Source organism: Morus notabilis, unplaced genomic scaffold (genome assembly GCF_000414095.1).
Source record: "Morus notabilis unplaced genomic scaffold, ASM41409v2 Scaffold770, whole genome shotgun sequence".
NCBI classification, from domain to species: Eukaryota; Viridiplantae; Streptophyta; class Magnoliopsida; order Rosales; family Moraceae; genus Morus; species Morus notabilis.
In genome coordinates, this window is record NW_010358627.1 from 97,465 (window position 1) to 112,229 (window position 14,765).

Consider the following 14,765-nt stretch of genomic DNA (forward strand, 5'->3'; position numbering starts at 1 on the left):
TAAAAAGTAATTTTTTAATTTTTTTTTTAAAAATTTAAAATTAAAATTAGAAACAGTTCAAAAATAATTTTAACTGATAATTATTTTAAAATACAATTAATAAAACATTTATAATACTTATAATACCCTTAAAATTAATACTTATATAATTATAATTTATTAAACATTTTTTTTTTTTTTTTTTCAGCGCAACTAACCATCATTTTTTTTTTTTTTTTTTCAGCACAACTAACCATCATTTTTTTTTTTTTTTTTAAATTTAGAGGCCTATCAAACTGACCTAATATATAGTATCAGATCCCATGATGCTTCTTCAATGCATATTCATTCATTCACTCATGACTGGCCATTTCTCGTGAAGCCTACCTGATAGCAATACAAGGAAAGGAATTTCCCTTTTCTCAAGCTCCAATCTCTCAGACCCACAAATCTTCTCTCTCTCTCTCTCTCTCTCTCTCTAGGACAGAGAAAAACACCTGGTCCGTGAAAAATCAGTACCAAAAAGCATTGTTTCTCTTTCTTCATCTTCTTCAACTTCTTCTTATAGCATTGTTTTGGTTTAGTCATTTTTCTCTGTTTGGGTCTTTGGAAAAATGTCTTGTTGATAAAGAAGGGTAATGGGCATTCCATACACAACCCATGTTCTAGAATGCACTACTTTTTGCACCTCATTTGTTTGCTTCCTCTTGTTTTTGTTCCTTTCTTGTGCTTTTAGCTCTCTTCGCTTCGTATTGAGCATCTGGGTTCTGTTCTAAATCCACTGATTGGTGTACTTCTTCTCTGTTCTCTGCAATCCTTGTTCCAAAAAAAAAAAAAAAGAAAAAAAAACCTTCTTTTGGAGTTTTAGATTTCTGGGCATTTTTTATTTTCCCTCTATGATAAAGAAAAGCAAAGGTTTTGCTAGAAGGAAAGCCTGTGATGAAAGAAGATGACTTTCTCTAAAAAAGTTATCTTCTTGAGAAAAATAGTAAGCAAGATTTGGTTCTGGAGTTAGAAAAAGGAGAAAAGGATCTTATTTATGGCTCTTTAATCCCTGCTTTCTGGGTCTTTTGCTGAAATTTATTTTGTTTCAGAAACATTAGAAGGCAAAACCAAGCAATATGGAGGTTTTGTTTTGGTTATGTCTTCTTTTGCTAGTTGGGTCTCTGTCAAAGTCCCAGTTTGTAGTTTTCCAGCTCCAAGATGATCAAAACACATTGTCAGCCATTAACAAGGAGCTTGCAGTGCCTGGATGGGGCACCAACAGCTCAGATTACTGCTCTTGGCCTGGAATATTCTGTGGCGCAAACCATTCGATGGTCGAAAAGCTCGATCTTTCCCACCGCGAACTCCGAGGTAATGTGACTCTTGTTTCTCAGCTCAAAGCCTTGAAGTGGCTAGACCTGTCTTACAATAACTTCCACGGTTCAATTCCTTCAGCTTTTGGAAACATGTCTGAGCTTGAGTTTCTTGATTTGTCTTTGAATAAGTTTGAGGGGCCAATACCATCTGAGTTGGGTGGTCTCAGAAACCTTAGGTCCTTGAACCTCTCAAATAACTTGCTTGTAGGAGAAATACCAGATGAACTTAAGGGCATAAAGAAGTTGCAAGAGTTTCAAATTTCTAGCAATAGGTTGAATGGCTCTATCCCTTTTTGGGTTGGGAATTTGACCAATCTTAGAGTTTTTACAGCCTATGAGAATTTTCTAGGCGGTAAAATCCCGGATAATTTAGGGGCAGTTTCTGAGCTGCAATTGCTGAATCTGCATTCTAACCAGCTTGAAGGGGTTATACCAAAGAGCATTTTTGCTTTGGGAAAGTTGGAGGTATTGATTCTCACCCAGAATAGGTTGAGTGGTGATGTGCCCGAAGAGATTGGGAACTGCACAGGTCTTTCTAGTATAAGAATTGGGAACAATGACCTTGTAGGCGCCATTCCCCGAGCGGTCGGGAACATTAGTAGCCTCACTTACTTTGAAGCAGACGACAACAATCTGTCTGGTGAGATTGTTGCCGAGTTTGCTCAGTGCACTAATCTGACCCTCCTGAATTTAGCCTCGAATGGGTTCACCGGGACGATTCCACGTGAGCTTGGACGGCTTATGAATCTGCAGGAGTTGATTCTTTCTGGCAACAGTCTGTTTGGAGAGATTCCAGAGTGGATTCTCGGGTGTAAGAATCTTAATAAGCTGGATCTAAGCAATAACAGAATCAATGGTTCTTTGCCAGCTGATATCTGTAACATGTCTAGATTACAGTACTTGCTGTTGGGTCAGAACTCAATTCGGGGAGAGATACCTCGTCAGATTGGAAGCTGCGGAAAACTGCTCGAGTTGCAAATGGGTAGCAACTATTTGACTGGCACTATCCCTCCTGAGATTGGTCACATTAAGAACTTGCAGATAGCCTTGAATTTGAGCTTCAATCATCTGCACGGGACACTTCCTGTCGAGTTAGGGAAACTTGACAAGCTGGTTTCTTTGGATGTCTCCAATAATCAGCTCACTGGAAATATCCCACCTGCATTGAAAGGAATGTTGAGCTTGATAGAGGTTAATTTTTCAAATAATCTGTTCACTGGACCAATACCGACTTTTGTGCCATTTCAAAAGAGCCTAAATTCAAGTTTTGTGGGGAATAAAGGACTCTGTGGAGAGCCTTTGAACTCTTTATGTGGAGACTCCTACAGTCCTGATCATGAAAGCCATCATAAGGTCTCCTACAGGATCATCCTGGCTGTTATTGGTTCTGGTTTGACGGTTTTTGCATCTGTTACCATAGTTGTTCTGCTGTTTATGATGAGGGAGAAGCAAGAAAGAACTGCCAAAGCTGCAGGGATTGAAGAAGATGTGGAAAATAACCGACCATCGATAATAGCAGGAAATGTTTTCGTTGAGAACCTAAGACAAGCAATAGATCTCGAGGCTGTTGTAAAGGCAACCATGAAGGATTCGAACAAGCTCATCAATGGTACCTTCAGCACAGTCTACAAGGCAATTATGCCATCCGGGATGATTCTGGCTGTCAAGAGATTGAAATCCATGGACAGAACAATCATTCACCACCAGCACAAGATGATCAGAGAGCTTGAAAGGCTGAGCAGGCTCTGCCATGATAATCTAGAGCGTCCAATTGGGTTTGTTATTTATGAAGATGTCGCTCTTTTGCTGCATCAACACTTGCCCAACGGGACACTAGCTCAGCTTCTTCACGAATCCACAAAGCAACCTGAGTATGAGCCTGATTGGCCGACAAGACTCTCCATTGCAATTGGAGTGGCAGAAGGGTTGTCTTTCCTCCATCACGTGGCGATTATCCATCTTGACATTTCCTCTGTCAATGTCCTTTTAGATGCCAACTTCAGGCCGTTGGTTTCTGAGATTGAGATATCAAAGCTTTTAGATCCATCGAAAGGCACTGCAAGTATAAGCGCAGTCGCAGGCTCTTTTGGCTATATTCCTCCAGGTAACCATTAATGCTCTTCTCTTGTTCCTATTACTATTATGATACAAAACAATTTCAATATTGCATTTTCATTTTCATGTTACTTATGTATGTGTTTTTACCATATGGTTCAGAGTATGCATACACTATGCAAGTTACAGCACCAGGAAATGTTTATAGCTATGGCGTCGTCTTGCTTGAGATTCTTACCACGCGGTTTCCGGTGGATGATGCCTTTGGAGAAGGGGTAGATTTGGTGAAGTGGGTTCATAGTGCACCTTCCAGAGGGGAAACCCCAGAGCAGATACTCGATGCGAGGCTCAGCACCGTTTCGTTTGGTTGGAGAAAAGAAATGCTTGCGGCTCTTAAGGTTGCATTGCTCTGCACCGACAGCACATCAGCTAAAAGGCCTAAAATGAAGCAGGTTGTGGAGATGCTTCAAGCAATAAAACAGAACTGATGAGAGGATCATAACCTAAACTTCTGAGTTGTAAAATCCCAATTGGATCAAAAAGCTCATCGCAAAAGAAGCGGTTTTCCACGCAAAATCTGTTCGTACCAGTTTGCATTCTTGGATTAAACATCCAGCTTGTTCTGTATTAAAAGCATTAATATGAATTGGAATAGAAATAGGTGGTGGGTTGATCCAAGGAGAGGCCTCCAGTGAGTGAGGAGCACACTGAGATCATGTTACATATTTCACAGTAATTATAAATTTATAATGTCTGTTTGTGGTTTTAGATTTTCCAATGTGGGGGTGCATGTTAAAATTATTTAAAAGCTTCTTCTTCCGTTTTTTTTTTTTTTTTTTTTTTTTTTTTTTTTTTTTTTTTTTTTAATGATGGTTATATTATACAACAAAAACTTCTGAATTTTGTCTGAGATTGTTTATTGTACTTACTTATAATGAATGCTACAAATACATTATCATGTAACAGTAGGCTGCAATGATTGAAAAATAAAACAGTAGGCTGCAGTGACTTCTGTGTGTGTGCGCGCGCATGCGTACTTTCAAAACATAAGTAGGAATGTTACAATGGGGACTGAGATGCTTGTAATGCTTGATTGCCTTTTTGATGTTACTTTCAGAACCACCTGTACATTCAAAACTTATATGGATTCTGTTTAGTGTTCTTTGTTCATTTTTTTAGTACTGTCTATGCCAATGGTGTGATTAGGCAATTTTTCTGAGGGCTTTTAGACCAGAACCAAATTTGTGCCTTTTGGGTCAGGAACAAAAGCACCCCATTGCAGAAATTGTAGCTAAGGTTGGTTTTTTGAAACTTAAAGAGGTTTCCAAAGATGGAAAAAAAAAGTTGGTTACTAAAAATCTTATCTATTAAATTGTGGAGTCTAATTATTGCCTTGCGAAGGGGAATTCATGTATGCCATGGAGTTTACCAAATCAGATGTAGCACATGCAGTGGGTGTTGTGAGTAGATATATGAGCAGTCTGGGTAAACAACGTTTGGAAGTAGTGAATTGGATTCTCAGATATTTGAGAGGTACTGGAGACTCAGTCTTGTGTTTCAAGAAGTCAGACTTGAGTTTACAGGGCTATGTAAATGCTTATATGGCTGGTCACTGGATATGTGTACACGCTGGATGGTAAGGCAATAAATTGCGTTTCTAAGTGGCGAAAGATAGCTGCTCTTTTTAGATTTTACTACTGAGGCAGAGTATGTCGTTATGACTGAAGCTAGTAAAAAGATGGTATGTGGCATTGTGATAGAGTGTTAGAATCCTATTTATCATGCTAGGACAAGGCATATAAAGGTTCGTTACCACTTCATAAGATCAACTTTGGAAGATGGAGTTTTAGAACTTGGAGAAGATTCAAAGAAGTTGGAATCCAATTGATATGTTGATGAAGAGTGTTTCTGCTGAGAAATTGGAACTTGTGCACAACATCAATTGGATTTCTCTCTTGAGGATTTGGTATCATTAGAGAGGTTAGAGAAAATCATCACCACCATATGATGAATTACTAGAGTGGTTGAAAGAGAGCGTAATCTCACATTGTGGCGAACATTTATAAATTTTGTGTGTTCATATTTGTTTGATTTATTTCTGTGGATTTATTGCTGTCTGTAATATAAAATGAGGACATCTAATTCTAGCATTTTCTAACATTTATAAATTTTGTGTGTTCATATTTTCAAACGCTCAGGATAGTTTAATTTACAAGGTATTGAAAATATCTCGAGAGTATTTTCCAAGCTTGTTATCCAAAATATGTTACTGTTTTTGACATCTTAAGAAATATGACGCATTCCTCTAAAAAGATGTTAATAGCCTCCTTCACCCTAACCATTGGGCTTTCAAGTTTGGTTTAGGTTGATTTAGGGAAAATAGAAAATTAGAAAAAATGACGAATAAAATACTGAACTTTTTAAACTGAAAAGATGATCAGTTTTTCTAAATTTTTTTTTAAAATTTTTAAATTCATATTTTGTACTTATGTTGAATTCAGTATGGTACTTGATATGTATTGTGAAGTTCTAAATCCTTCACGAAAGAGAGCAATAATATGAAATAAAGACAAAGAAGACATAAACATCCACTTTTGATCGATGTATAATTTTACTGGAGATTCACACAGTTAAGATGTACTGCAATTCTTTTTAATCTAATTCCTAAAACTGGCGCCTCTCAATTTTGACTAATTGAAATGAATAGAAAGGGGAAGAGATTACAGGCATTATTATTCACACACTATTAGGCCAATACAAGAGCTAAAATTAGGCCAATAAACTAAGCCATAGTTAGTTTATCGATTCATCTTTAAAATTTAAGTTATAAAAAAATGTATCAATAATAATTTTTATATTTTAACATTAAAATTGTGAATTTTCATAAGAATCTTCCAAAGAAAGAATATTCTAAGAAACCGTAATCTTTAAGGGAATACAGACAGCATGTCATGATCAGGGAAAAATCATGAAAATCCATCATGACACTCACACTATAAATAGATTATAAAACCCTTTGTTAAGGGGACTTCTTTTAATTGCTTTTACTGTTCCGGAGGCCACATGAAGATGATGTTTAGAGAGCCGCCGCACTCACAAGTCTCTCAGATTTTGATGGAATATCTTTCTCTATCTTTTCGCATTTAACTTTGACTAAATATGATTTTGAGGGTGGATTTTTTGTGATGATTATAAGGAAACAGAGTTGGTTGAATTTTGTTTCGCTACAAAAATACAAGAGCTAAAATTAGTATTTGTATATCGTGTCTTTTTGTATTTCGATTAAGCACATAATTATATATCTTCTATTCTAATTTCCTATCCCATTGATTGTCCCAATCAATAAATATTTGCCAAGTTTTGTAAGTTTAACCATATTAGGAACTAAATACTCCAAATTTTTAAACAACTAAATGGGTTGTTAAAAATAATTAAAGCAACAACTAAGAAAACAAGAAAATGTGACGGCAGCTCTGAACCCGTAAATGCACGATTGGTTTTTATGTTTATTGCTAAAAGATAGATGACGCAAAAACAATTGATTGTTGGTAAATTTGGCGGTAAAATAAGAAATGAGTAAAACTAAAGATAATATGGATTCAAAGTATTTTTTATGTAGAAAACCCTCAAAAGAGACGAGATAAAAATTACGAGACAAATGTAAAAAAATTTCACTATCAAAAATAGAGATTATAACATTCTCTCTAAATTACACGGAGAAGATAATAAGAACCACTCTCTCATGTAAATAGGAGAAGCACCTCACAAAAAAAAGAAAAATAGGAGAAGCTAAATTTCTCTCATACTATGAGAATTCTTTCTGAAGGATGAGAATATGTGCTTAAACCCTTCCTCCAAGCCCCCTTATATAAGTTTCAAAAACGAACTGTGGCCACGAAAATTTGTGGCTAAGAATTGGTCAATTTGTGGCCATTCATTTTATTTGGCCACCATTTAATTACTTGACTAAATTTAATCTACACAATTTTGTGGACTTGAAACATGGGTTTTGAGCTTTGCAAATTTTGAGCCTTTGGGTCTAAGCCTAATCCAACATCGATGAAACATGACAACTACAATTATGAAAAGACAAAGACTAAAGTCTCGTTTATTTCACTAATTCAAGTTTTTAATTTTAAATTTTTATAATTAAAAGCTCTTAAAAAATATCACATCTAACTTTTTCTACTACAATTAAAAATTTTAAAAAAATATCACATCTCAACTCGAATTAAAAATTATCCGCAAATAAGGCCTATGAGTCTAAAACTGACAAAAGGGAGCGACAGTAAACCTTGAAAAACCAAAAGCGACAAAAGAAAATTACATGATGTAACAAAACAATATAACCATGTAAACACGAGTACATGACGTTCTTAATAAACGAGACATGACAAAAAACCAGCAACTATCAGCAGTAAACGACAAGAAATCTTTTATCGACAACTAATAGAAAAAAAAAAAAAAAAAAAAACAACAAACGCCATTTTAAGTACATAGTACTACATTGGCCCAAAATGGGATCAAGAAATTTTATTATTTTACCGAGGTTATGAATATATTGAACATTTATTCATCGAGATTTTACTGTATGTTAAAGTACAAATTAGGATCATTATATTATGAGAAAATAAAAGTGTTGAAATTCCAAATTAGAAACAATCCAATTTGATGTTCTTTACTTTCGTTGATGCTACGTCAGCTTGCTTTCGGAGAAGTATATATTGCCGCCGTGTGGTCCACCACAATGACTTGCCTATAGACCCATTAAAGTTTAGTGACCATTTTTATGTGACAGAAGCTTAAGAGGCTGACCACAAACTTTAATAAAGAGCTATAAAGTTGGCAACGTTAACCATTTGTTTTCGGGGGGTTTTTTTAATATTTATCTTGACAATTGGGAGTCCAAATTCGAACAAATAAGACTCTTAACTTTAGAAATCGATTGCAAATGCAAATTATGATCTAATGGCTAATAAACGTAAATTAATGGATGAAAATGCCCCATTATTTTTGCATAAATGCAAGCGAAACTTTTCCTTAGTTGGCAAGTTAAATCTTGAACTATTTAATTTTTGTATTTGGTATCTAATTGTCATTAATTGACGATCATTATCTATGAAACTTAGGTTTCAACTTGCAAATGATGAATAAAAAAATTATCAAATTTAAGGTCCTAAATACCAAAATAAAAAATTTAGGCTTCAACTTGCAAATGATAAATAAGTCAAGGTGCTTTTGGGCAACTTACCGGAAAGAAGAAAGAACAGAATCATAGTGGAACGTGATAAGGTTTACTATAGCATTTTTCCACCAATGATTCACATTGCATTACACGATAACGCGCAAGAAAAGTAACAGGGAAAAAAGAACTTTTCCATTATCCAATAAAGTTGTGAGCCGTGAAAGCTATCACCCCTTTTTGTTGATACTTAGCTTTCTTTGAATCTTTCTCTGTTACTCTTCTTTGTTAACTCCTTAGCTTTTGTGAAATTATTTTTACAACAAAACTGAAGCCAAGAACATGGCTGCAGGACTGATGGGTGGAGCTCTTCTTTCTACTTCACTTCAAGTGCTATCTGAGAAGATTGCTTCCCCCGAGGTAGTAGATTATGTTACACCATGGTCGAGGGTCGACCACTCTCTCGAACGACAGACGCCAATGACTCCCCGTTGAGAATCGGTCGCTGGCGTCGAGGGAACAGTTGTAGCTAAAGTGCCCTTTACGTCGAGAAACCAAACGTGGCGAGACGCGTCGAGCACCATAACTCGACTTCTGGAGGCCATCACGTCGAGGCAGCACGTCCAGTCAAATCCATCAACGGTCTTGTCAACTCGGAGAAGAAAGTATCCAACTGCTGCTGCAGGAGTCAGGAAACCAGGGGGCAGATGAGAGGGATCAGCCGCCTTTCCTGGGGTTGCCATCATGAAAACGCACCTACCCTGCCCGTAAATCGAGGAATAGAAGATGGCTTCCTCCTTAGGAACATAGAAGGTGGCTTCCTCCTTGGGAACAGAGAAGGGATAATCGCATGTAAAGGCCTATAAATAGAGCCAAGAAAATGGATGAGAGGTGACGCACTATTTCATTACTCCAAGAGAGTTTGTAATCCCAGAAGATAGTAGTGTATTCACAAGTGGATTAGGCAAAAAGTTCTTGCCGAACCACTATAAATCTCCGTCTCATTTACATTATTTTCCAACTTTATTCCTTAGTTAAACCGTGAGAATTATTGAGAGTATCTTTGGAGAGTAAATCACGCGTTGTCAGAAAAACACCGTCAACAATTGGCGCTAGAAGGAGGACTTCAAAACCTAGAAATCTAACCCAGCTTTTTACAAAAAAGAAACAGCAACCATGGCTCCGAAGAACACTCACAGCACGACGGCTAATCAGAAAGATAAGGCTCCCGCCGCCGCGGGAACCTCAACGACCCCACCCCTGCCGTCTACTAGGAATCCCCCAGACCGTATTGACCAGCTCCAGAAGCAGGTTGAAACACTTGCTGCAGCCGTGGAGAGGATGACTACAGCCTTTGTCGAGCGGGATCAACGGTAAAACTCGATGCCCCCGTTGGAGGACGCGCCGATGAACCCGGTGAACGCCGCCGTTGGGAACCAAGTGATTGGTGACCAACGTGGTGACGCCGAGGGGGTCGGTGATAGTGGGGCCAACAGCCCCCGCCCAGCCAGGTCGAACAGATCTATGGGAAACCGATAGCGGTCGGCCAGGAGAGGGTTGCGGCCCAAGCTGTGAATAATCAGGGCGCGCCTCAGGAGAGGGTTACGACCTAAGTTGTGAATACCTAGGACGCGCCTCCTCAGCCCCGGGTCGATGCTAAAAGGAGGAACGCCGTCCCCGTGGAATCCTCGTCTGCGCGCGGAGGAGACCTCAGGGGAAAGTTAAATGGTCGGCGTGACCGAGACGCCCAGGGCGCCAGGGAGGACGAGCTAACAGCCAATAATAAAGCCATGGCCGAGAAGATGGCCAAGCTTGAAAAGCAAATAGGAAGCCGATTAAACAACTTCGAGCAAGTTGTGGGAAAGGTAGCCGAGGCGGTCAATGTTGACGCCAAGATGTACACATCCCACGACCACTCGTTCACAGAAAATATTATTCGGGTGCTGCTGTCAGATAAGTACAAACCACCTCCTATTCCGCTGTACGACGGAAGGAGTGATCCGGACGACCACTTGGAGGTCTACATAGGACATATGGTCCTACATGGATACCCCGAGGAGGTCATGTGCTGAGCATTCAGGAATCACCTTTCCGATTCCGCCAGGAGATGGTTCAGATCCTTGAAACCAAACTCCATCACCAGTTGGGATGACTTGAAGAACGCCTTCCTGACTCAGTTCATATGTGTCAAAAAGTACATCCCACCTAAACAAAACCTGTCGAGGGTGTACCAGGGGCCTAATGAGTCCCTAAAAGACTGGATAGCCCGGTTCGGGGAACATGTCACCGCCACTGAGGGAATATCCGATGAGGTAGCCCTGATGGGGGCACTGTCGAGCATGAAGAAGGATATCCCCTACAACATAGACCTCGACCGGAGACCACCCCATACCTACCAGGAATTTTTGACAAGGGCACAGGGATTCATCAACGCCGATGAGGCTAAGAAGGCCTTGAAAAGCAAGGTAGTAGCCCCTGTCAAGGAAGAGGTAGGGCAGACGAACAATCAGAACAACGGTAAGAAGCGCCGAGGTCACCCTCAGGTGCAAGCTGAGCAGAGGTACAACACGGCTCCAAGCAACAGGGGCGGCAACGCCTCAATGAGCCAAGGGGAAAAAAAGTGACCAAAGTTGCAAAGGTACGACGTCTATACCCCATTGACTATGGGGATCGAGGACGTCTATCACGAGATCAGTCACCTCTAGGTCCTGCGTTGACCACCGCCGCTGAAGTCTGACCCCGCGTGGAGAAATCAAAATAAGTATTGTCGATTTCACGGCGAAAGTGGGCACACTACGGCCGAATGCTATGACCTGAGGGACGAGGTCGAGAGATTGATCCGAGAAGGGAGACTCGGTGAGTACCGAGCCGACCGTCAAAACAACAACAACTGACGCAACAATGACCGACGGGAAGAGCAGAGGCACGACAATCTGCCCGAACCCGTCGGCGTTACAAGAATGATCTTTGGGGGACCATTCCTCGGCGGCACCTCTCGTTGCGCACAGAAGGATTACGCGCGAGAAGCAAAGGAAAAGTTCAGCCGGAGGGTCATGAACGTCTTCGGACACGAGGCCAAGGCAATGCGATACGAGGAGGCCGAGATCACGTTCTTGGAGGCCGATGCGAGTGGGGTGCATTTCCCCCAGAGTGACGCTTTAGTCGTCGAGGCCATGATCGGTAACCATACGGTTTGCCGCATCCTGGTCGACAATGGCAGTTCGGTGGACATCTTGTACTCTGACTGCCTTGACAAGATGGGAATCCCCCGCTCAAGGCTGCAAAATAGCGCACAGCCTCTATATGGCTTCACCAGGGACAGTGTCATCCTAGAAGGGGCAATAGAGCTGCCCATGACCATTGGAGACCGACCACACACCTCGACTGTCATGTCGAAGTTCCTGGTGGTGAAGAGAGGCGGCCAATACAACGCGGTCATAGGGCGCCCAACGTTGAGGGCACTGAAGGCGGTCACATCCATCTACCACCAGATGATGAAGTTTCTGACTCCCAGTGGGATCAGAAGAGTCCGCGGAAACCAACACGAGTCAAGGCTCACGTACTCGGAGACGGTCTGCCACTATGCTGAGCCGACACAGGTACGGAGAGAGCTGAGGATGGTGAAGACCAGGACAGAAGGATTCGATTTAGATCTAAGGCTCCCAGGCGAAGAGACCGGAACGGGACCGGTCGAATAAGTGATCGAGGTCTCCATCGATGAACGAGAGCTGACGAGAACGTTGAAGGTGGGCTCGGAGCTGGGAACGCAGGCCCGCGAAGAACTAGTCGAGTTTATCAGAGGCAGCCTCGACGTGTTCGCTTCGACTCACGAAGATATGGAAGCGATAAGCCCTGATATCATGTGCCATAGGCTGAACATCGACGAAAAGTGTCCACCTAAGAGGCAGAAACGTCGACCCATGAATGCTGAGCGATACGAGGCCCTACGAGAAGAGGTTGACAAACTGATTAGAAATAACTTCATCCGGGAAGTCTTATACCCCGAATAGGAGTCGAATCCCGTGTTGGTGCGGAAACCCAACGGGGAGTGGCAAACATGCGTCGACTTCATCTACCTGAACAAAGCATGCCCCAAGGACAACTTCCCACTACCCAGAATCGATTAGCTGGTTGACGCTACAGCGGGACACGAACTACTGAGCTTTATGGACGCGTACTCCGGGTACAACCAGATACCAATGCTCGACCGCGACGAGGAGCACACGACGTTTGTCACCAACAGAGGCCTCTATTGTTACAAAGTAATGCCCTTCGGTCTAAAAAACGCGGGAGCAACTTATCAACACCTCATCAATAAAATGTTCGCGGGACAAATAGGAAAATCAATGGAGGTATACGTGGACGATATGTTGGTGAAGAGCAGAAAAATCGATGACTATGTGGAGGAACTCAGGAGAATGTTCGGCATCCTCAGAACGTACAAAATGAAGTTAAATCTCCGCAAGTGTGCATTCGGCGTCGCATCAGGAAAATTCTTGGGTTTCATAGTGAGCAGTCGAGGAATTGAGGCCAATCCAGAAAAGATACAGGCCCTCATCGACATGAAATCACCAAGGAAGCCTAGGGAGGTCCAGAAGCTGACAAGCTGTGTGGCTGCACTTAACAGGTTTATCTCAAAATCTACGGATAAGTGTGTACCATTCTTTGATACCCTGAGAGGAAGCAAGCCATTCCAATGGACAGAGGAGTGCAAACATGCATTCCAACAATTGAAGGAACACCTTGGGGAATCGCCTCTGTTGTCTAAACCGGTGACCGGAGAGGTGCTGAGCCTGTATCTGGCGGTCTCAAAACACGCCGTTAGCTCGGTGGTGATCCGCGAAGAGAAGAAGGTGCACTTGTCGGTGTATTACACTAGCAAGTGCCTCCTCGACGCGGAGACGAGGTATCCCTAGATGGAAAAGCTCGCCCTCGCACTAGTTGTGACAGCGAGGAAGTTGCGCCACTACTTCCAGGCCCATAGCATTCAGGTTTTGACCAACCATCTTCTCAGGCAGGTGCTAAAAAAGCCCGACACTTCTAGTCGACTCTTAAAATGGTCTATAGAGCTCAGCCAATTTGATATCGACTACAAATCGTGAACTGCCATCAAGGACCAAGCCCTGGCAGAGTTCGCGGTGTTGCCGGACGAAGCCGAAGAAGCTAATGCACCACCACGATGGAAGCTCTATGTCGACGGGAGCTCCAATGACAACGGTAGTGGAGCAGGACTGGTGTTGCACACACCAGAGGGACGCAAGATCACTTCGGCCATCAGGTTTGAATTTCCCGCGTCCAATAACAAAGCCGAATACGAGGCACTGCTGGCCGGACTCTGACTGGCAGAGCACTTAAAAGTAGAGGGCATAGATATCTTCAGTGATTCACAGCTGATTGTGAATCAAGTCAAGGGCCAGTACCAGACCCGGGACGAGAAAATGGCCGCGTATCTAAAGAAGGTCAAGGAGGCCTTGGGGAAATTCACGGCCTATGATGTACAGCAAGTGCCGAGAGCAGAGAATAGCAATGCCGACGATCTTGCCAAGTTGGTGACGTAGAAAGATGCGGAACACTTGAACTTAGTACCCGTGGAAATCCTAAAAGTCCCAACCACTGAGAAGTGGCCTGAGGTTGTGCCAGTGGACTACCAGCCAAACTGGATAGACCCAATAATCAGGTATTTGGTCGACGGCGAACTCCCTGAAGACAAGCAGCAGGCAAAAAAGTTGAGGTATTAGGCGTCGAGATATACGTTGCACGGCTATGTTCTTTATCGAAGGGGGTACCCGACGCCATTACTCAGGTGCCTCGGCAAAGAATAGGCGAGGAGGGCGCTCTCGGAAGTGCACGACGGTGTATGCAGAAACCACGCAGGAAGGCAGTCCTTAGCCTACAAAATACTACGGCAGGGGTACTATTGGCCTAGCCTCAGAAAGGATATGGCCGAGTATGCAAAAAGGTGTGAAAGCTGCCAAAGGTACGCCCCCATTCCTCGACTGCATTCTGAGGATTTAACGTTAATAGTCTCCCCCTGGCCTTTTGCTAAGTGGGGGATCGACTTAATTATTCCACTGCATAAAACCCCGGGGGGATACAAGTTCGCTATTGTGGCCATCGACTACTTTACCAAGTCGGTGGAGGCCGAGCCACTCACGACTATCTCAGAGGAGAAATGTACTAACTTCATA

At 42.0% G+C, this 14,765-nt stretch overlaps 2 protein-coding genes across 2 annotated transcripts; both read left to right on the forward strand.

Annotated features, from left to right (window-relative positions):
* Nucleotides 1–358: 358 nt before the first annotated feature.
* Nucleotides 359–4,163, forward strand: LOC21388252 (leucine-rich repeat receptor-like tyrosine-protein kinase PXC3). Its single transcript, XM_010092844.2, has 2 exons — nucleotides 359–3,444; nucleotides 3,558–4,163. The coding sequence occupies exons 1-2, from the start codon at nucleotides 1,101–1,103 to the stop codon at nucleotides 3,881–3,883; spliced, it is 2,670 nt and encodes an 889-aa protein (XP_010091146.1). The 5' UTR covers nucleotides 359–1,100; the 3' UTR covers nucleotides 3,884–4,163.
* Nucleotides 4,164–11,537: 7,374 nt separating this feature from the next.
* Nucleotides 11,538–12,587, forward strand: LOC112090578. Its single transcript, XM_024162186.1, has 2 exons — nucleotides 11,538–12,176; nucleotides 12,324–12,587. The coding sequence occupies exons 1-2, from the start codon at nucleotides 11,538–11,540 to the stop codon at nucleotides 12,585–12,587; spliced, it is 903 nt and encodes a 300-aa protein (XP_024017954.1).
* Nucleotides 12,588–14,765: the final 2,178 nt, after the last annotated feature.